This window comes from Pseudorca crassidens, chromosome 19 (assembly GCF_039906515.1).
Source record: "Pseudorca crassidens isolate mPseCra1 chromosome 19, mPseCra1.hap1, whole genome shotgun sequence".
NCBI lineage: Eukaryota > Metazoa > Chordata > Mammalia > Artiodactyla > Delphinidae > Pseudorca > Pseudorca crassidens.
Window position 1 is genome coordinate 23,543,782 of NC_090314.1, and position 24,173 is coordinate 23,567,954.

The 24,173-nt window shown below is 38.2% G+C and overlaps 1 protein-coding gene across 1 annotated transcript in view; it reads left to right on the top strand.

The window, feature by feature from the left end:
* The window catches only part of LOC137212582 (AP-1 complex subunit beta-1-like), a 75,651-nt gene that overhangs the window by 37,931 nt on the left and 13,547 nt on the right, over positions 1-24,173 (top strand). Inside the window, 7 exon segments of the mRNA XM_067716076.1 lie at positions 620-650; positions 653-697; positions 700-724; positions 2,664-2,829; positions 4,378-4,476; positions 12,361-12,620; positions 19,028-19,220. Of these exon segments, the coding sequence (XP_067572177.1) occupies positions 620-650; positions 653-697; positions 700-724; positions 2,664-2,829; positions 4,378-4,476; positions 12,361-12,620; positions 19,028-19,220 (819 nt within the window).

Genomic DNA, 24,173 nt, shown 5'->3' on the forward strand with positions numbered 1-24,173 from the left:
ATTCCCTTCATTAATAAAAGACTAATAGATTAAATTCTATTTTATAGATGAGCCATAGGCTGTGGAAAGTTGCAGTTTATCTAAGGCCATAGACTTGCAGTTATATAGCCCAGAAGATGGCAAATTTTTCTTAAGAGTTTTTTGAGTCACAGATAACTTTGAAAATATATTGAAAACTGTAAACCTTCTCCCAGGAAAATATGCTTGTGTGCACAAATGAAATTTGGCAGTTTCATTTCAAGAGGTTTAAAGATGCCTTCTGTCTGTGCTCATTCATGAACTGCAGATAAAGACCTCTTCGCTTGGCTTATTCTTTCATTCTTATTCTTTCCTTCTACCTTGACTTATGCTTTCTTCTCATTTCTGTCATCCTGGCTATCCAAGATGATTTTTTTCACTTGAACTGTTTCTTGTAATGAGTAAAATTTGGAGTATATCTAGAACTTCTGTATATCTCCATCAGATAACCCAGCCTCTAGTATAGTGTGGTCAAATTAAGTGCCTCATCTTTTAGTCTAGTTTAGTTGATATACCTGAATGTTCCAAAAAAAATATTTTTTATGTTGAGGTTGTGTTATTGGATAGATCATCTGACTTCTCATTATGTTCCTCTTAACAGCAATCTGCAGAGCGCTGTGTAAGCACATTGCTTGTCTCATCCAAACCAAAGTAAATTATGTGGTCCAAGAGGCGATTGTTATATCTTCCACAAATACCCCAACAAGTACGTCCAGATACTTCTGCCCCTCTTCCTCAGATCATTTAGGAGATGTTTAAGGCACTTTGAGGTTGGCTAGGTAAGAATTAGTCTTTGTAAAGTAACTGGTCATAATTGAATACCTTATTAAAAATCAGAAACATTTAAGTTGGTTAGCACAAGGATTAAAATCTGATTTTTCACTCTGCTTTATCACTTTTAGAAGAATTGAAGCTCTGTCTGAATATGCATTGTCAATTGGCATATATTAAAGTTAGCCAGATTCTTTGGTGATGAAGGATACCCATATATTCCACGTTGTCTGGGCATAATCCATTTTATGCCTCTTACCAGGCATAATTAATAATTGTGCCCCCTTTCACTCTCAGAAACGTCTCAGTTTGAATAATAAATCATATGGTCACCTTATTGTAAAAGCCAGGGAGGTGACAGCTTCACTATTCACTTAGTATGTTACCTAGTACTTGTAGAAAATTATAGAACATGCAACAATGAACTGTCAGAGTTTCAGGCCTTTTCTGAAGTATTGTAGCTGCTTCCATTAAGATATACAAAATCTACATTTTCACTCCACAAAAATTTTCACATTGAGGCCTCTTAGTTGTGAAACAAAAATACTTTTTCAGATTTGCTTTTGAAGGCAAACAATTAAGGAATCTGAAAGAGTGAAATAAGAGCAGATCTTATAAGCATCCTAAATCTCATTTTACCTTATAATCATAGAGATGAACTGTGCTAAGGCTTCTGATTATCGTTAAAGATAATGTGAAATGAAGTGACTTACAGTTAGTTAGCTTAGTGGTGGACTCAGAATTAGAAGAAATATTTTAATAAGGTAGTGGTTTATTAAGCATTATATATACTATATATATATATATATATATATATATTTTTTAATTCGAGAAATGGTATTTTTAGAAAAAGGATCATATACTTTTACCACTCTCCCAGGAAAGAGGAGGGTTGGGTTTCTAAACTTCTTGATTAAGTGGGGAGGTGTATATCTTAATATGCTTGGTAAAGAAATGTGTCCATTTCTGGTTTGTATTACTGAGGGATTATGATAGTTTAATTTTAAGAAAGCATTATCGAGAACCTGGTTAAATCAGTGGAAATAGGGCAAACAATTAAGTGTATTATTCAGTTGTCCATATCTCATTTATTATACAATTTCATTCTGATGTTTAAAACTACATTAGCCGGGCTTCCCTGGTGGCGCAGTGGTTGAGAGTCCGCCTGCCGATGCAGGGGACATGGGTTTGTGCCCCGGTCCGGGAAGATCCCACATGCCCTGCAACGGGAGAGGCCCGCATACCGCAAAAAAAAAAAAAAAAAAAAAAACACATTAGCCAAGGAGGTGGATTTAACATGGTAAAGAATGAGAGCTATAGACCTGTAAAAATAAATACTTGAATTGCTTATTTCTTTAGAAAAACAGGTCATTAGTGTGGGTGCCTTGGGAGGAAAGAACATAAAGATCTCTATAGAAAGCAGAGATAGGTGGATAAGAGACAAAATTACTGTTTCTGGATGCTATTGTTGTCTTACTCCATTTTCCTAATAGTAAAGTGGAATTTCTGTTCCTCTACGATAAAGGTAAAACGAAGTAATAGGAAAATTCTCTGATCTAGTTATGAGAAAGACTGTGAGAAATGTAAGGTAGTGGTATTATCTTAAACCATAGGTTAGTTTTTCCTTGTGAAAAGAATATCTGATAAGCTTTTATAAAGATTTATGGTCTAGTTATTAAAACATAATTGAAGGAAAATTGAAGACATTTATAATTTTCTGGCTTTAAAGCCTGTACATTCTCTTGGCTAAAAGTCTTTGTAGTTTGGTGGTGGTTTAGGGTACCTTGTCCATGGTTTTTTGCTTTGTAGGCTTCATTGTTAAATACACTTCTCAGTTTTGCCTTCAGTAACCATAGTCCATTTTGTTATATCAGATATGAAAGTATCATTGCCACTTTGTGTGAGAACTTAGACTCACTGGATGAGCCAGACACTCCAGCAGCTATGAGTTGGATTGTGGGAGAATATGCTGAAAGAATTGACAATGCAGATGAGTTACTAGAGAGCTTCCTGGAAGGTTTTCATGATGAAAGCACCCAGGTAAGTTCCCATCTATATCTTAACGTATTAGATGTTTTGGGGACGACTTCAGGAAAGGTAAAGGTTAGGCAGTTTCATGTGTGCGAATTTATATACACATATAGTATGTTCATTTTTCTCCCAAAAAGGGGTGACCTTTTTCAGTTGTGCTAACTTCTGTTGGAACAAGCCTGCCTAATTTAGACAGTGGTTCTCAAACTTTAATGAGCCTTAGAAGCACCTAAGCACTGGTGTTTAACCTGTGTTAAAGGACAGGTTGCTGGGCCCCACCCCTAGAGTTTCTGAGTCAGTAGGTCTGAGATGGGCCTAAGCATGTTCATTTCTTACAAGGTTGAGGGTGGTGATGCTATTGTTGCTGCTGGCCCAGAACCACACTTTGACAACTACTGACTTAGAGCAGTAGTTATTACTTTTTAATTTTCTGTCACCTAAAGATGATTACCCATTGCTGTTAGTAATGGTTGTGGCTCAGTTGCAGCTGGGGTTTCTGTCTGGGGTGAAGGCTGGCATGTGCAGTTTGAAAAGATTCTTTGTGGATGGTTAGACTCCTTCCCATCTTCTGTCTGTCTTCTACCAAAACTGAGAGACCTTCGAGTCAAAGGCCCAGAGAAGCAGATAAATTATTCTTTTTCCCTGGCATTTGTACTCACTGCAAATTGAAGTTCATGTGTGTAATCTATCATAGTAATTTTAATAGGCCCTACAAGGAACATATACCAGCCAGTAGTTTCATGGTTCGGCAGGCAACTTTTTTTTTTTAATTATTATTTTTAAAATTTTATTCTTTTTTTTGTTTTGTTTTTAATAGATTTGTTTCATTTATTTATTTATTTATTTTTGGCTGCATTGGGTCTTCCATTGCTGTGCGCAGGCTTTCTCTAGTTGCCGCGAGCGGGGCCACTCTTCATTGCAGTGCAAGGGCTTCTCATTGTGGTGGCTTCTCTTGTTGCGGAGCACAGACTCTAGGCGCGCAGGCTTCTGTTGTTGTGGTGCATGGGCTTAGTTGCTCTGCGGCACGTGGGATCTTCCTGGACCAGGGCTCAAACCCATGTCTCCTGCATTGGCAGGTGGATTCTTAACCACTGCGCCACCAGGGAAGCCCTAGCATGCCACTCTTAATTGGTTGTGATCTGGCATAATTCTGCTGTCTTGGCTCTTGCCTCAGTATGATAAATGATTCCCTAATTCCCTGGAAGTTGTAGCTTTTGGTGGAAGTAAATAATAAAGGATTTGGTCAGGAACCAGCTTTATTGCCATCAGTATGTTAGCATGTAGTTTAAGAAATACAGGTGATTATCTGGGCCAGAAACAAACCGGCAGTTTTTGATGCCAAAAAATGCAATTTGGAGATAGGAGGCTAGTGAGTTTTCAGTTGATGAAAACCTTTGACTGCTATTGTGGATATTGGCTGAGTTTTAACCTTTGTTTCTTAATCAAAATCAGAAAGACCTCATAGTAAGTCATATTTGGGAAAATATCACTTTGGAATTCATGGTGTGGAATAATGCAAATGCCTTTCACTTTACCTATTAAATTACATTTGCTTAGGTACAGCTCACTCTGCTTACTGCCATAGTGAAGCTGTTTCTCAAGAAACCATCAGAAACGCAGGAGCTGGTACAGCATGTCTTGAGTTTGGCAACACAGGTAAGAAGTCTGAAAAAAGCATGAAGTTGATTTGTTTTAAATTCTAGGAAATTGTGAAACTTCTTTCAAGAAGGTTCATTTGCAGAGATTTTAAACGGAAGGAGTGCTGCAGTCTTTAGATTCTGTTAAAAAAATAAAAACAGTGCCTCTTTTACATATTCTGCTGAATTAGAACTGGTTGTATGGCTTCTAAATGAATTGACTGACTCCAGTTTTAATGATAATTCATGAAAATTGAACTTAGACTCTTTAGTGTTAATGAAGGACATGACTTTGTGAAAATGACATTGAGTCTCACAGTATCTCCTTCTGGGGGACTTAATTTCAGCTTTCAAATGAAAGTACCCTGTAGAGATGGTAAATGCTTTGACAAATATCTCGTGTGCTGTTCTACCTTCTAGATAAGTTGCCTTTCTCTTAGTAATTTTAAAGTGCTAATGCTGCTTCCTTAATTATTTAGTATTTTTAGTCCTTTTAGGGAGGGTTCTGATTTCAGGAATGTGGCAACCAGCTGGATACACAGAAATCAAAGTAATTACTTTTTCTGACGTAACTAGTATAATGATCAGTCCATCATGATCCAGTAATGTTCTTAATTGAATTTGAGAACAGGCTGGCTTTAGCAGGTTGTCAAGAGTTATGATGTATGTTTATACATGGAATCTGATTCAGATATTCAATTTATCATTTTCCTCTTTCGTCTCTTTATAGTTGTATATTAACAGCATTTGATCTCTTTTATAGTTCTTTAACCTAGTTCTGAGCTGTCATCTTTCCTTTTTTTTTTTTTTTTTTGCTCTGGGGAGCTTTATTTCATATCAATAATGAACACAATTGGAGGACTAAATATGGTAAATCCTGTAATTAATTAGTACGGTTGGGGTGTGCACTTAGTACACTTCTTGAAACCCAGTTCCAAACTGAGACCATAAATGTGAACCTTGCATAGTTGCCAATACATCATCTGTTAAGTGGTCAAAGCGCATCATTTGGTACATGATAAATGCAAAGTTCTTCTTTCCTCTGACAGTATTTAATTTTAGAAATTCCAGGAATCCATTTTAAGGAAAAGAAGTTCGACGGGCAGATAAGGCATTTGAATATTTAATGGAATACTATAAAGCAGCCAACATTATTAAATAAGTTGTTTATAGGATATGCTATACAACTCTGAAAAAAATACAGCCAAGAAAACTGCTAGAGTCAAAGGCTACTTTCTGACACTTGATTCCAGTACAGATGTTTTACAATCAATGAACTCAAATGTGAAGAAGACCTGAACTAAAAATGAAGATAATTGTCGTGTCTGATTACTGATGCACGTAAACATTACTGAGAATTATCACTTGATTATCTTTTAAGGAGCAGTTGACCAACAGTAGTTGAGTTAAAGGATGTCAGAAAATTCACTTCACAGAAAATATAGGTGTCCCACTCCACCCCTTGTACCTCTCAGTTTTCTCCATTTCTCCAACAAATTATGAATGAACTTTTTAATGTGCTATTTCCCCAAGTCTCTAAACCTTCACTTGACCCCATTATGGTTAGTGTGAAGAAGCATCCATATGAGTATGTGGAGTCAAGGGCAGGCCATGGCTCACCATCTGTCCATGAAAAGTGGACTGGGAGGTTGTCCATCACTGATGAGGCATGTCTTGGCACTAAGAGCAGAAATTGGTCATCTTCTGAATCAAAATAGTTTAGGTTAGACGTTAATTTTCACGTTAGTGTTTAATAGGTCATCTACAGGGGGCCATTTTGAATAGAAATTGCCCCTTCTTAATAATGTAGTGCTTATTACAGACTCTGTAGGGTGATTGCCATTAAATTAGCCATGTATTTGACTTCATCTTAGGGCCTTGAAGTTCATTTCTGTCTTTTGCTACAGGCCCTGGAGCCTCTCTCCTTTGTATGAAAGAAAGAGCTCTGTATAAATTAACCAGATTCAAAGAAGTCTTGTGTTTATTCTAGACGGTAATATAGTAAACTTGACTTTAATGAGGCCTATGTACTAACACTTCAGAAAACTCCCTAAACACAGATAAATACATATTTATACAGTCTCTTAGCTTTCTCAGAAATCTCATTTTCTTCAAGAATCATGGGATTTCTGTTTATTAAAGTATCTCAAGTTTTAACTCTCCCCTGACGGTCACATTTCAAAGCATCAGCAATATCTGGCTCTCCATGAAAGTTACCACAAGAAGTAGAAAATAAGGAAAGAGAAAATGTAGGCCACTTGACATTCATCCACATTGGAAAACAGATACACCTTTCCTGTTATTAATTTTACATCTTTTAAAATTTGTTAGAGCTCTTTGAAGTGTTTTTTCTAAAACTTCCTTTTGCCTGAAGCAAAGCAATTTCCATAACCATCAAGGCAATGGTTATTTAATATTATCTATATTGAGCATTCTAGATTTCCTAGTCTAGACCCTTTATTACCCATTTGTATCTCTGTTAAGATGGAGTTAGAACAATTTTCTAAAAAGAATTTTGGCTTTGCTCCTTCTCTACTCACTTTTTAAATTTAATTATTTATTTATTTACTTTTGGCTGCACATGGGCTTTTTCTAGTTGCAGCGAGTAGGGGCTACTCTTCGTTGTGGTGCGCAGGCTTCTCATTGCAGTGGCTTCTCTTGTTGCGGAGCCCGGGCTTCAGTAGTTGTGGCACACGGGCTTAGTTGCTCCGTGGCATGTGGGATTTTCCCAGACCAGGGCTCAAACCTGTGTCCCCTGCATTGGCAGGCAGATTCTTAACCACTGTGCCACCAGGGAAATCCTGTCTACTCACTTCTGAATAGATAAGGCTACCCTCATAATCAAGTGAGTGTCTTTGGTAGATTCTATTGTATTCACAAGTTCTGAACCCTACCTTCACCTCCATTGTCTCCTAAGGCCTCTGTATCTGTATTTAACAGGCAGCATAGGAGAGCTGTGTTTTAGGTTCTTGTCAGAGTTCAAACTCACTCTTATTACAGTATTTGCCTGAGATAAAGTGTTTAGGGAGGATTCCCTATGTTCTTATATATGTTGAAATTTACCACTGAATCAAGCCAGATTAGTAGAGAGCTGGGGGATCTAGACTGCACTGTATTTGACCCTTATTAGAATTGTTTTTACTGAATTACACTAATATCATCATCCTGTAGTAAGGGTTGTCATGAGAAACTATCCTCTTTAGATCTGTTATCAAAGTATTTATTCCATTATATATTTTTTTCTCTATGAAACCCCATAAAAAAATTCCTAACCAGTTTTGGATTCTCTTATGCATTAGTGTGTAATTAACTGCCCCTCTGAATGGCTTATCTGACTAGACTTGTTTTCCATGTCAGATGTTTGAAACCTTAGAATCAAATTTAAGGATCTCCCGTAGAAAATGTGTGGGTCATCGTGGCTTGCATTTTTCTGCCTTTGCTTCTAATTTATGTTCTCTAGCTTTAGATGTATTTTTATAAGCTTTGCTAAATCCTTTTCTAGAACAGGGCAGGGTATAAATAAACCATCAGACCTTCCTAATTCTAGATTTTCTGTACAAGGACTAGTAGAGAATCTTAGTAACAACAGTCATCTGTATAGTGCTTACTATGTGCCAGGCTTTCAGTAAGGGTTAATACTGTTACTCTTCCCATTTTATAGGTGAGGAAACTGAGACATAGAGAGGCCGGCCCAGTTAGTATGGGGTGGAACTAGGACTCAAACCCAAGTAGCCTGGCTCCAGAGTCTTTGCCCTTTTCTACTCTGTTCATGCTGCTTCTCAAGTCTGAAAGTTAAGAATGATTTTTGAGAATACGCATTTCCTGTCTCCCTGCCTGAAGCATTGTTGTGCATAAGCCGGTATAAAGAAGTGAACTTAGAGGTTTTAAGATTATTGTGGATGATTATTTCATATTTGGCTATAAATAATTAATAAACAGTTTCTCTAGACTTGCCTTTTCTGTCCAGTTAATGAAATCTGAGGCATTAGCATAATAGAATAAGCACATTTATATAAGTCTTTTCCACTGGAATTTTCCTCTGGAATTTTTTTCTCAAGTTTGTGAAATAAGAACCTAATTTAATATTTATGTTACCAGCCATAAATTTTTAAGTTGAGGGCAGCATGATCTGCTGAGTTACATTAATTTGAATTGGGTGGTGGGGTTCTATTTCTGCTACATCCACTGGTTCAGGACGTGACTGGGCAAATTTCTCTGTCATACTACTGTTCTGTCTTTATAGTAGACTTAATCCTATTGTTTATCTATGCTGAGAATTCAGTGAAGTATATGTGAAATCTTTGTGCTTCTAATTTTAAATAAAATGGTGGTATGATTAGAAATATTATGGGACTTCCCTGGTGGTGCAGTGGTTGAGAGTCCGCCTGCCAATGCAGGGCACACGGGTTCGAGCCCTGGTCCGGGAGGATCCCACATGCCACGGAGCAACTAAGCCCGTGCGCCACAACTGCTGAGCCTGTGCTCTGGAGCCCGTGAGCCACAACTGCTGAGCCCACGTGCCACAACTACTGAAGCCCATGCGCCTAGAGCCCAAGCTCTGCAACAGGAGAAGCCACTGCAATGAGAAGCCCACGCACCGCAACGAAGAGTAGCCCCCGCTCGCGGCAACTAGAGAAAGCCCACGCACAGCAATGAAGACCCAACAACGAAGACTCAATGCACCAAAAAATATTAAATTTATAAAAACAACAACAATAAAGAAAAAAGAAAAAAGAATAAAAGGGGAGCAGAGAACAGATAAGACAAATAAAAAAGAAATGACAACAGTTCCAAACCTAACCATATCAATAAGTACATTAAATGTGTCTAAACACCCCAGTTAAATGACAGAGATCAACAGGTTAGGGGGAAAAAAATATATATATATAAATATATATAAATATATTTATATTAATATTAATATATTTATATATAAATATATTTATATATATTAATATATAAATAATATTAATATATTTATATATATAAATATATATATATATAAAATTAGGGGAAAAGAAAACCAACCCTTGAATCCATGGATTTATTTCAAAGATTTGTCTTTTCGCTTTGATAGTTTTAGAGGAATTAGTAAAGAATACTCATAGAAGTGTCCAAACTTTAGTAATTACTATTTTTAGTACATGGAAAAGAAGTCTTCACCTTAGTTTTTCCATTTGTGAACTAGAGACCATCATCATCAAAATCACCTGTGCTGCTTGTTAAAAATAAAAGTTCCTGGGCCCCACTTCTGACATAATGAATCAGAAAGTCTGGAATCTGCACTTTCAGTGGCTTTCCTGGTGTGTTAAAATGTTGATGCACATTATAGTTTAAGAATTACTGTTTCAGAGCTTGCCTGGTAAGAATTGTTTTGGAAGCTCTCAAATTTTGGGAAATACACTATTTTCTCGAGATCCTTACAGGGGCCTATCAGACTAGCAGTACAGTAGATCCGAAACCAAATTTTCTGAGTCACCAAACACATAATGGCACCTTAAAATCATAAAAAGTTTCTATTTTCTTGTCATTAGCCTTGATTGGGCCTGATTTATCTTGGTCTCCATGTGAATTAGTGAGGCAGTGAAGGCCAGCTGATAGTAGTCCTAACAGATCACCCCTCAGGATAACTGAGTTTGGACAGTGGAGATCCTTGCCCACTCTTCACTTCTAGTCCTGGAAAATTTGCACTCATTTTCTCATTTCTCATAGGACTAAATTTTTCTGTTAAGATTTACAGTACGTATACCCTTTGATCCAGTGATTCTGTCTCCAGAAGTTTGTCCTGTTGCAGTGTTTTGAATTTGTGGGGGGACTCAAGCTATTTTCACAGAAGTATATATTTTGTGAATCCCGCCAGGAATTTTTTTTTTTTTTTGGCCATTTGGTTAAATATGTACCAGCTATATGAGAGAAATAGTTTGAAGTAAAAAAAAAAAAAATTTTGATAAGTATATTATTAAGCTGTATTATGTAGTTTATTTTAATATGTTTAACAACTTTACTAGTATATAAAGGCAAATTAAGTTTTCCCAGTTAAGTGATGTGTAGTGTTCATTGTGTAATAAGCATAGTCTACAAATTTTAAATGACATGCTTTGGGGACTGAATATACAGATTAAAATTTAACTTTTAATTTAAATATCAATAAAAGCTGGACAGGGGATTGCTTTCCTGATGCAATACTTGGAGAAAGTTGTATTCTGCTCTTTTAAAAAATCAACTTGTTTATGTTTCATAATATTCACGCTTTGTTTCCAAATGAAAATCTAAGTGAGGAGGTTTCAGGCTGCTATTTATAAACACTTCCTCAGGAGCAAATTAGCCCCCCTCCCAACAAGCAACAAAACAAACTCATTTAAATTGGATAGTATCACTGTTTCCTTTTTTAACCCTGGCATTTCAAATGCTACAAACATTTTGATATGAATAATACATGTATATATGTGCATTTTTATTAGAATAATGCAACCTATGAATGTGATAAAGATTATCTTGAGGTAAAATTTACCATTTTTATACTGTATTAACTTGTATCTCAGTGTTCTTTATGCTTTTTTGTTTTTAACCAGCACTCCATTTTGAGTGCAAATTAAATAATACATGATTAAGAAAATCTATATAAAACCATCAGGGTCACTTCCGGTATTGAGCTGAATGATACGTGCCTTAAATGGCTAAATTATAAACCAGTTCATCTGCTTATGTAGAAACTCATGGGAAAAACCCTGGCCTAGTTTAAAGAAAATATTTTTGTATGTGTTTTAAATACAGAAATTGAAATGGGACTGATTGTTGCCTTTAATAACATGATACCACTGGAACAATTCATGCGTAAATGAATGCCACTATATAGACATTCTGAGAGGTGGATACCAGGATATTTATTGCCACTTTATAATGATTGCAAAAATAAATAGTAGGAAGGAGGGAGAAAGAGGCAACAGCCTAAATGTTCATCAATAGGACACTAGTAAATAATGATGCAGTGCTGCATATACAGTGGAAAATGACAGCTGTATGTTCCAATATGGAAAGCAGCTTGAGGAGCAGTATATATACTATGAAACTGGTTTTGTATAAAATAAATACATATGTGTGGGAGCTCTCTGGTAAGATATATAGTGCACTGTCAATATGGCTATTTGGGGGATGGGGAGTTAAGGTGGGGTAGGGTTGGATGATAGGGGGAGACTTATTTTTATATTATACATTTCTAAATTGTGATGTGTCATTGATAATAAATTTTTCTTAGCCATGACCATGTATAAAATTATTTTTAAACAGCCACAAAAAAAAAACGAGACCACTAAATTCAAGTGTCACCCCTTTTAGAAGCACTTCGTTATGTTTTCTCTTGAACAGTTTTTTTTATTATTTAGGTAATGGTACCTCTCATACTATATCGTAATAATTAATATTCTTTGAGCTCATTGAAGTCAGGCACTGTGTTGTTGTCTCTTTATTTCCAGGGCCTAGCCAATGTCTCCATAGGAGATAGTTAATAAATATTTGAATGAAGAAAGAGGTATGGGTGAAATATATGTAAGATGTGTTTCATGAATAATCCTGCTAATATTAAAGCAGTTAAAAACATTATTTTTACATCCTGAGGCCATCGTAAGCAGTTGATTTTTACTGGCTTAAACTTTTATTTTCCTTTTCCCAACTTCATGTTGAATTTGAGTCTTAGAACTAACCCACTTCAATTTATATTTAAATTCTTGGAAACGTTAGAGATTACAGAATTATGGCTCTATTAACAACATATTGAGTCTAAATATCTTAACGGCCAACTCTGCGTAAATCACTTCAGCATTGCCTTGATAATAAATCCAGCAGTTTGGCTTTCTGTATGGAGAAAGGTTACATTTAAACCTTCTTGCCATTGCCTTTTCATTAGGATTCTGATAATCCTGACCTTCGAGACCAGGGCTCTATTTATTGGCGCCTTCTCTCAACTGATCCTGTCACAGCCAAAGAAGTAGTCTTGTCTGAGAAGCCACTGATCTCTGAGGAGACAGCTCTTATTGAGCCAACTCTGTTGGATGAGCTCATCTGCCACATTGGTTCTTTGGCCTCAGTGTACCATAAGCCGCCCAATGCTTTTGTGGAAAGAAGTCATGGAATCCATCGCAAACACTTGCCAGTACATCATGGGAGGTAAGCAGGTAAATTAGGTTTGAGTGAGAAGTGATTCTCTGTTTAGACGAAGTTGGTCTTCCTCAAGCTTTTATAGCCTAGAAAAATTTGTTATGCATTTGGCAAACCTACTCTGCTGCCCTGGAGGCTTCATCTGAATACTAGTGACCACACACAAACAATGGGTTAAAAGGCCCCTCTGTGTTCTAACCTCAGGGTAGGTAAGGTTGTGCCTTTAGAAAATTGTGGTGAAGATTTTCTAAATGGATAAAGTTTGAAAGTTGCTTAAGTCTCCAGAAAGATGAGGCTAGAAATTTTCCCAGAGTTGAAAACTTGGTAAAAAGCCTGTACAGGTGTACCACAGAGATAGTGCACTTCAGTTCCAGACCACTGCGATGAAGTGTCATGAATTATTTTGTTGTTGTGTTTTCAGTGCATATAAAAGTTATGTCTATACTAATACTGTAGTCTATTAAATGTGCAATAGTATTATGTCTAAAAAAATAGTCTACATATCTTAATTTAAAAATACTGTATTGCTGGGGCTTCCCTGGTGGTGCAGTGGTTGAGAGTCCGCCTGCTGATGCAGGGGACGCGGGTTCGTGCCCCGGTCCGGGAGGATCCCACATGCCGTGGAGCGGCTGGGCCCGTGAGCCATGGCCGCTGAGCCTGCGTGTCTGGAGCCTGTGCTCTGCAATGGGAGAGGCCACAGCAGTGAGAGGCCCGTGTACTGCAAAAATAAATAAATAAATAAAAATAAAAACACTGTATTGCTAAAAATGCTTATCATCATCTGACAATGCAGGGTTGCCACAAACTTTGAATTTGTAAAGACTGCAATATCTGCAAAGTGCAATAAAATGAGGTCCGCCCATGTATACATTTAGCTATTTTTATCCTTTACTGTAACTTTGGTTCAAGCTTATGGATGAAGTTAGCAGATACTGCTTCTCTTATGCTGTAAAGCCAGCTGTTAATGAAATAATGTTTGCACGATTGTTTTATAAGAGCAGCCTAGATTCTGTGTAGACATAGTTGTTCAGTTGCCTGTACCTTTTTTACCAAAATAAATTGCTCCATATCAGTAAGGAAATGCTATTATGAACAGACTGTCAGGTAACATGGAACTCTTGCTTTATAGATAACCTTAAAATTTTAATTTGGGAACGGCAATACTCTAATAAACTCTTATAATGGGTATCTTGGAATCTTTTCAGAATCTCCCTTCATTAATTATAATAAACCTCAAATCTTAAGTAGAATTTGATCTCTGAGTGGTTAGAGTATCTGCACTTGCACCGTTTTTGAGTGTCTCGTATCATGTAATATATATTGCTGTTTCAGTGGTTCATGAATAGCCAGAGTGTAGGATTTATTGCTTTACAAATTAGTGTAGTCAACGTTTACAATACTGTAGCTCTGTTTTAACAGACTGTGGGCACAGATAAACAAAAAGAAAAGGGCAGTACCCAAGAAAATGATTATTAATCTTTCATTAGCCCTTGCGTTGAATCTTTGGTTTTAGGGCAGTGCTGTGATTTTCACCCAAAGGAAACTTGTGGTTTCATAAGGATCAGGCCTCATTACAGGGTGTTTGACCTCGTAGGCAAGCATATTTAACATTCACTAGATATGACCATTTAACTTCTAAGTACATCTCCCAGTCTGTGCTTCAAGTTTTGATAAATAGATACGGACTTTCTGTTGTTTGCCATTTAAATTACCTTTCTCCTGATAACTTTGACCCTCAAATGGGATGGGGAAAGTAAAACAAATCAACAAACAAAAACAACTCTTCCTAGAACACAGAGAGAACCAATATGTAAAAAGAAGCACAGTCTCTTACATAAGGTCTTTATCAGATTAATAGCCTTCAATTTGTTACCTTCACAATTCCTTATGTGGTTCCTTACGCGGGCCTCTCACTGCTGTGGCCTCTCCCGTTGCGGAGCACAGGCCCCGGACGCGCAGGCTTAGCGACCATGGCTCACGGGTCCAGCCGCTCCGCGGCAAGTGGGATCTTCCTGGACCGGGGCACGAACCCGCGTCCCCTGCATCGGCAGGCGGACTCTCAACCACTGCGCCACCAGAGAAGCCCTGTTTTGGGTTTTTAAAAAAGAAACACAAGTGCAGAAAAATCCCCTTTGAAATAAATATGGGTATGTTGCTGCAAATGGCATGTCTGTAAGAGTACTGACATCACCTAGCTTTCTTCTGCGTCCTAAGGGTAATAAGTGATATGCCTCTGACGTGAAATACATTTGCACCATAAAACCTTAGAGGCTTAAAAATGCTTACTTCATGAGGTCTTTTAAAATCACTTGGGAAAGAGAAAAGTGCTTTTTAGTTGAGTATTGCTTACTATACTTGTCAGCTGCTCTGTGGGCCTGAGATGGTAAATAGTTGTCTAACTTGGAAATATCTCACCTTTTAAAAATACTGCCGAAAGAAAAAAATACTGCTTTGATGACAGTTTTATGCAGTTATTTCCCATGCCTTCACAATGGGGAAAGATTTTCATGTTAGTTTTCTTGTGTCTTCAGTTTAGAAAAAATACATAATAATGATTTATCATGTTCTTAATTTGTAGAAACTATAAGATCATTTACTTCTTTTCATCTAACTCACTTTTGTCTTCTCATAATACTCTTACCTGTCTATTAGAGTGGAGGAAAATATGTGCCTTTTCTGCCTTCTATTTAAAGGTGCTGATAAATCCATGTGTTTTGTCACATTTCCCAAACGGTACATGTTGAGAGATGATAGAATTTCACGGGCAGAGGATACCCTTTATGGAGATTTCATATATTTCTTGCTAGGTGTATATGAAATTGTTTCCCCTTTTGACTTCCTTATTAATTTTTGGTTTTATTTGTACCCACCCTCTCCCCAATCTAGATAGGTCTCCTTTTGGCTTCCTTGACACTTTTTCTTCCTAAGCCCTCTTTTTTTTAGGTTGTTTTTCTCTTTAATCGTTGCAATTTTGTGTTCCTTCTCTTCTCTGGTTGTATCACAAGGCTCATTCTGAACCTTCTCTATGTATTCCCTTAGGCGGTTTATCTTCTAAGCACAGTTACCACTGATATATTCTGTTAAAGACGCCCTGCTCTTAACCACAGCACCCCTGCGTTACTCTGCTCATTTCACCTGAGGCGTGTGTGTGAATTTCTTCCCAAGTTTACTTCTGTAACTCTGCCAGTCCCTTTTCCTTAGCTGTCTGTTGGTCTTCCCTACTTGTTTTTCTCACTTGAAACTTAACAGAATTGAAAGCAGCATATTATTTTCCCCATCATCCCTCCAGATTCCTCTTATATGGAGCAACACTAGTCTTTCGCTTCTTCGTTTTTGTTTTTTCTGAGTTTGATTCTTCATTCTTATTTGTTCAAGTGTTGTCAGAACCTACCTAGGGTTTTCGTTTTTTAAGAAAGTGTTTGTTTATTAATGGAATTTTTATGGTGGTTTTTTAGTTTTTAAAAAATTATATAAATCTTAGGAAACATACAAGATAGAATGGTATAGCAAACACGTGTACTCATCACTCAGTTTCACTAGTCATCAGTATTTTGCCAATCTTGTTTCATTTATCACCCCCACAAATTTTTTTCTTGAGGGAGCTGGAGTATTTTAAATTAAATTCCAGACCTCATATCACTTCACCAATGAGTACTTTACTTGGTATCTCTCAAAGATAAGGACTTAAAAAAAAATCACAATATATTATCAAGCCAAAATTAGGGGTAATTCCTTAACATTCAGTAAAACTGAAATACTTTCAGATTCTTTCAATTGTCATTCTCTATTCTACTTTAAAGTTTATCTAAGATTGGTTTTACTTTTTTTTTTTTTTTTTGGCGGTACATGGGCCTCTCACTGTTGTGGCCTCTCCCGTTGCGGAGCACAGGCTCCGGATGCGCAGGCTCAGCGGCCATGGCTCATGGGCCCAGCCTCTCCACGGCATGTGGGATCTTCCCAGACCGGGGCACGAACCCGTGTCCCCTGCATCGGCAGGCGGACTCTCAACCATTGCGCCACCAGGGAAGCCCTGGTTTTACTTTTTGCTTAAATGTTTGGAATAATTCACAGTGAAGCCGTCTGAGCCTGAAATTTTCATTGTTTTTTTTCACTTTTTAAATGAATATGTCATTTATAATAATCTTAGTATTAGTGCACTAATCTTTAGTGTATAGCTCAATAGATTTTTATGTGTGCATGCACTCATATAACCGCCACTGTGATCAGATATAGGCTATTTCCAGCACCCCAGAAGACTCCTCATGCCATTTTGCTGTTATATCCACCCTCCAGAGATAACCACTGTTTTGATTTCTATCACTGTAGATTAGTTTTGCCTCTTCTTGAACATCATGTAAATGGAACCATACAGCATTTGCTCTTCTGTTTCTAGCTTTTTTGCACAGTATAATATCTCAGACCACTCTAATGCCATGTTATCAGTTGTCTATTCCCATTTATTAGTGCATAGTATCCCATTGCCTGCATATGCCACAATTTATTTATATCTGCTGTTGATGTATCTTTGGGTTGTTTCCAGTTTGGGGCTCTTGTGGAGAAAGCTGCTACGAATATTCCTATATATTTCTGTTGGTAGACTTATATACTCATTTCTCTTGTGTATACACTTAGTGGAATTGCTGGTTTATAGAATAGACGTATATTTAGCTATAGGAGATACTGCCAGTTTTCCCAAGTGATTGTACCAGTGCACACTCCTTCCAGAAATGTATAAGAGTTCTAGGTGATCCACATCCTTAGCAGCACTTGGTATTGTCAGTCATTTTAATTTTACCCATTCTGGTTGATTTGTAGTGGTGTCTTACAGTTCTAATTTGCATTTTCCTGATGAGTAAAGATGCGAGTACCTTTTCATGTTTATAGACTGCTAGTATATCCTCTTTTGTGTCATGCCTGATCTTTTCCTTATTTTTTAATGAGTTATCATCTTTGTAGGAATTCTGTATGTAATGATCGAATGATTTATAGGAATTATATGTAATTTGGATACAGGTCTTTTGTCAGATGGATATTTTGCAAACTTCTCCCAGTCTGTGGAGAATACCTTTTCTCACTCTCTCTTAATGGTGTCATTTGAAGAAGAAATGTTCTTAATTTTAATGAAGTCCAGCTCATCACTTTTTTTCTTTTATGGTTAGAGCTTTTTTTTTTTTTTTTTTTTGTGGTATGCGGGCCTCTCACTGTTGTGGCCTCTCCCGTTGCAGAGCACAGGCTCCGGACGCACGGGCTCAGCGGCCATGGCTCACGGGCCCAGCAGCTCCGCGGCATGAGGGATCCTCCCACGAACCCGTGTCCCCTGCATCGGCAGGCGGACTCTCAACCATTGCGCCACCAGGGAAGCCCTGGTTAGAGCTTTTTGTAGAAACTTTTGTCTTCTCCAAGGTCATAGAAATCCTCTTGGTTTTCCCCTTCACATTTATGTCTGATTTATCTCTAATTTTTGTTTATGTTGTGAGGTGTAGGAGTCAAGGCTCATTTTTGTCCCATGCAGCTATTCAGTTGACCCAGCACCATCTATTAAGATCATTTCCCCCTGCCTAGTCCATTTAACATCTCTTGGAACTCACCACTTCGTTCTTATTTTTACAGTGTTGTGGCAGTAACGGTTTAGGTCACTCTTAGCTCATCTTCATGTCCATTCTACCAACTTCAGTCCATTATACACACAGCTGCTTGGGTAATGTTCCTCTAAATGTTCATTTTAGTTCTTTGTTCAACAAATAAAAGTGATTGTGCATTGCCTATCATATAAAAATTAACTCTCCAGACCTGTTTTCAGAGTTGTATTTCCCTCATCTTCACTTCCCCCAAATCTTACCAATTACAGTGTCTGCTCCTGCCAGTATAATTTTTTCACCACCCCTCAAGTCAAATTGTCCATTTCTGTGCCTTTGCACAAGCTATCCTTTCTTTTTCTGAAGGTCTCTCCCTGGTAGTTCCTCATAACTATGCTGTTTTTGAAAATGTAGCCATAAAACCATTCTCAGAATCTTTTGGGATCAGCCCCACCTGGTTCTGTTTTGCTTCTCATCTATATCCTGTCAGTGTGCAGACACACAATACTCATTTCTGCTTTTACACAGTGAGTGTGCTCTTCACTTGTTTTGTGAATGCTGGGTTTTTTTGTTTGTTTGTTTGAGTATAAGTTATTTGAGAACAGGAAATATATTTCCTTTTTAAAAAAAAAAAAGATGTATTTCCCCAGAGTTCTCATTACAGTGCTCCCTTATAGAGTAGGTGCTCAATTAAAATTGATTGACTGATGAAGTTATATAGTATAAGAGTTTTTTCCCCCTCCCGTTTTTGTATATCTGACCTTCACCCATTGCCTTGTTACTATGTCCCAGGTGAAACTGACTTTTCTCTTTTCCCCTCTTTCTGTGTGTGACTTGCAGCACTGATGCGGGTGACAGCCCTGTTGGCACCACCACTGCCACCAACCTGGAACAGCCTCAGGTTATCCCCTCTCAAGGTGACCTTCTGGGGTATCTTTTAAACCTTGACCTTGGTCCCCCAGTCAATGTGCCACAGGTATCCTCCATGCAGATGGGAGCAGTGGATCTCTTGGGAGGAGGACTAGATAGTCTGGTAAGCATCTTTCTTCTTTCTTTTGGTTATTTAAATTCTTTTTATTTTTAAATTTCTGGGGTTATTTTTAATTCTGATATGCTGAAGAACTTTAAATTATTCCGCTTTTTAGAACTAGACCTTTCCTTGACGAGCAGAGCAATGTCCTTTGATAAAGGACAGGATTATTTTTTCTAGAGATTTAATTGATCCTGTTCATCATTGGTATGGGATATGTCTACAAGTGTACATGATTATTTTGTTGTCCTGCCTCTGAATGGAACTTTTGATGTTTAACCAACCTAGTCACCTTTCCAGAGCTTATTGTTGCTCCTGCTGCTTAACTCTGGATAGCCCCTGTAATTCCCCTTCTGACCTGAACATCATTCAGATGACCTCATAGTGATCATCCTATTTTGAGGCTTTCAGACTTTTGCCTTTTTTGTATTTTGTTGGCTTATGCCTTGTCTAATTCCAAAAGGTTCATTGGAGCCATTTGTGTTTTTTTTTAAAATGTATCTTATAGTTGAGAAGTACTTCCTTTTTTTTTTTTTTTTTTTTTTCATTGCAGTATGCAGGCCTCTCACTGTTGTGGCCTCTCCCGTTGCGGAGCACAGGCTCCGGATGCGCAGGCTCAGTGGCCATGGCTCACGGGCCCAGCCGCTCTGCGGCATGTGGGACCTTCCCGGACCGGGGCACGAACCCGTGTCCCCTGCATCGGCAGGCGGACTCTCAACCACTGCGCCACCAGGGAAGCCCGAGTAGTACTTCTTGATTGGTTCTTTTTTCCCCTTTTCCATCCACACCCCCCCACTCCACCCTGTCATACTTCCAATTTAATTAGCTTCCAGGATTCTAATACTAAAAGGCTCCAATGTCCAGAGTATCTGTGAATATGTGCCACCAGTGGAAGCCAATTAGTTACTGTTGCTGTAAAAGATAAATGAGAAATATTAAGGATGACCTTCCATCTGTGTAGAGAAGGCCAGAAAAATAGCAGGTCTCATCACATGGCTCCCTGCAAATTAGATACTTAACTGTGGTGGAATTAGAGGGGCTTTTTTAGCTGAACACTTGAAAATAAGTTGTTCATCAACCTGATGACTATAAATATGCCCAACAAACTGATTTATTTCCCAGCATCAGAAATTGGAAGGCAATGCCATAGATACAAAAATATATGTTCTCAGAGATTACATAAACAAAACGACCTTACTTTCTGCTTCATACACTGGCATTTTCTCTTCTACTTTACGAGCAGTATTATGTCTGGGATTTATGCCAGCTGGTACAGGTACATTTACTTTTGTCTGACAGAGAGCCTAAGGAGATAGGGTTACCGTCATATCTTTGTGGGTGATACATTTTACTAATGGAAGTCACTGCTTCCAGAGTCTATACACTGACCAAGCTCTGGACTCTAGCTAATGGTGACACAAATGAGCACTGCTTTTGTCTTCCTTGGGAATAAAAGCATTTGCTTTTCATTTTCATATCTCTAATGAATAGAGTTGACTGAATAGCTTCCTCGTGTGATATCCTACATTGCTGTATAAACCTCCTTAATAGACTCAGGAGACTGACAAATGAATATTGAAATATTCATGGAGACTCTCAGAAATCCCTTATAAACACTGAAATAGCTCATCCTATTCTGTTGACACATGAGCTACAAGTTAAATGTTACATCCTCCCCACGGTTATGCCTTACCAACCCTGCTTATTTCCCTAGTGGTTTACGACATAGTGGACTTGCTGAACCTAAGAAGACAAAGAAATTAAGTTTGAAGGATGGAGGGGAGAAAGAGGCTCTATATTTTGATGTTGACTGGCCCAGGATTCTGTCGTCTTGTTTCTTAACCCACTTTAGCATGGAAGGGAAAGAAACATGTTATTTCCATTTGGCTTTGTATCAGCTCTTGCTGGCCCTTAAAACTAGTGAGTTTTCTCCTTATATTTTACACAGCTTAATCCAGTCATGTGTCAGAATTCTGGCAAGTTTACATCAGATAGAAAAACAATTAGAACTTTGTCAGATTGTAGTAGCCCAAGTCACACATGGGCCTTTTTTCATTTTCTTTTTTTTGCAAAGGATATTCTCTTTGGGGTGGAGAGTAAATTGTTTTTATAATTGGATGTCTAAATATTATACAGCCTTTGCTAGGTAGGCCCAGTAATGTTTCTGTGTAACTCTAAATTTTAGCTTATTCTGATTTTGGGATTTAAAATGGTATAATTGGTGTTGTAGCCCCAGAAAGTGTTTACATGCAGGTTTCTTCAGCTTATTCTGTGATATAAATATGTCCCAGAAATCAAAATGAGGAGTAGAAGCCCTTCTTTTTGCTTTGGATCTGTATGTAGTGAAATATGTATCACTCAAAGAACCAAGATTCCTTTTAAGAGAACATCACAAGGAAGAGGCCTAAATCTGGCTGTGTGAATGACGAGTTTCTGTGGCAGCAGTAGTCTATGCCAGTTTTAAAATGCTTTTATTGTTCTTACGTAAATTATCTAATTTAAAGAGGAAAATCTTTCTCAAAGTTTTTACTTAGTCTATACAGATAGTGCTGTTTCTTGAATGAATTGTTGCCTTACAGCAGTGCTTCTCAAGCTAATGTGTACATAAATCAACTGGAGATCTTGAACAAGACAGATTCTTGTTGCTCTGGGGTGAGGCCTAAGAGTCTGCATTTCTAACAAACACCCAGGTCTGTGGACCACATTTTGCATAGTAAAGACATAGAGTATCTGTGATCACTGTGAACCACTTCACTTTAGTGTTTGAATAGCTGTTGGTAAACCCAGATGCCTTGTTCTCTTGGCTTCGGTAGTAAACACACTCCTGGAAAGGGGGCTCCTACTCTGCCTCAGATTGAGAGAGGGCAAGAAACTCTTGAAATTATTTTGTTAAAGGTCTGTCTTTCACTCTCTAGGAAGAAGAATGTTGCTGGGTGTGGTAGAATTTGACCCACGTCCCCATTTAAAATATGGCCTGGATTAGAGTTATGTGATTGTCTGGCAAGCAGCACTCAGGTTACGTGGGTGTTCATCTCAGAACAGCTCTCAGCAGCGTTTTTGCTGCTTTTATCACTGGTTTCTAACAGAACCTTACCCGTAGAGGTCAGTGGTGTGCTGCTAATGAAGCGTGGCAGCTACTAACCTTTTATTTCAAGCTTTGTGGTTCTCACTCTAGCTGCATAATTGGTATTTAAAAATATATATTGTCAGCGTTTAGACCCAACCCTAGAGCAATTAAACGGAATTTCTGGGAGACAGGACCTTAGACATTGGTAATTTTTTAAAAAAATCGAAGTTACTTTAATTTTGCAGCCAAGACTGAGAATATTGAGCCAAATGAAGCTCCAGATGAAGTTAGGTAGAGATGTTACAAAATTGATCTTTAAACCAAGGCAGTGATTTCCACAGAAGAATTATATTTTGGTGAGCCTCTGGCACCTCCTACAAAACAGACCTCTCTGACTTTACCTTTGTTCTGCCTCCTACCCCTCCACACCCTCACCCCCTGACCCCAGGACATTTTCCTGTTGTGATTTGCTGTTAGGTGATCCAGCCTACCAGAAATTGACCAAGAGTTGAATTTGACCGATTTAGATTTAGTTGCTCATTCCCAGGGTTCTTCTCACCCTTGCTCATGTTCCATAATTGGAGACTGAAAATTGTCTTGTATTTTGGATTATCTACCCATTTTCAGGGGACATGGATTGAACCCATGTCCCCTGCGTTGGCAGGCGGATACTTAACCACTGCGCCATCAGGGAAATCCCATGTGGGGTTTTTTCTGTTGTTGTTCTTGTTTTGTTTTCGGTCTGCTTGGTGGCCATGTCAAGACTTTTCCTTTTCTTGGAGTCAGGCAGACTTGGTCCCTTACAGAACCTCAGTCTTGGGTTCTTTCTCTGTACTTCTGCTTTTGTAGCATGTTGCCATTGGATGAAGGTATTTCCTTTTGGTATGCAGACTCAGCTCTCAAACTTTTGACTCAGCCTGGTTCTGCAGCAGAGCTCATGCAACCGTGCTGAAATCCCTTTAGCCCATAAAATAAGTCACCATGAAATCACTACTTTCCATCCAATTACTGAATGAACAGTGCAGCGACACATCTCCCTGGTTCAATATGAACTGAACCTATTTCAGCACTACTTTCGGCATGATAAAGCACCCACTCTGTGGCAGTAGCGAAATGTTAATGTTATTCTTAGTGCCATTTAATGTGATTTAGATTGGGGGCTGGGGAAGCTTTACCACTAGCAGAAATTTTAGACTTGGGTATCAGCTATGGACCTGTAGGAAAATTCTGCTCAGTTTTCAGCATTTGAAGTGTTCTTTTCCTGAAATTGGCACCTCTCCTTCATCTTCCTATATCCTGATTTAGTTGGTCTATAGTTGACATTATTTCCTTCATGGAGAAAATAGCGGCCTCATTAAGGCAGTCCTGGGATTAACGGGAAATGGACAGCTCCAAAAGACACTTAAAACGTACACAGTATTTTGACACCTAAGATTGAGATTAAAGCCATGCCTTATGCCTCTGGCACTTTTCACTCACCTCTCCCAGCTTACTGGATAATAGATATCACTGAAATTTTACAAGTCCAGTTTGACTGATTTTGTACCCTACCTGATTAGTAAGTATTACCAAACAGATGAATCTTGTCTGACTCCAGATGATACCAGCAACTGAACTGAAATGGTTAGTGGCTAGTTCAGGCCAACATGACAACGACATTGCTGTGTTTTGTTCAGCTTTCTCGCCTCCCCCACCCCTCGATTAATATCTGCATCATCCTGCTTGTCGCTGTAGATAGGAGAGGCCCTCACTGGGGAATTGGCTCCCATCCTTGCTGACATCTCCCTGTTAGTTACTCTTGCCCAACACTGTGCTGTCACCTGTGTCATATTTTCAGAGAGGAAGATGATAACCTCCCTTAGAAACTTTTCAGTCAAAAGGAAAGATGC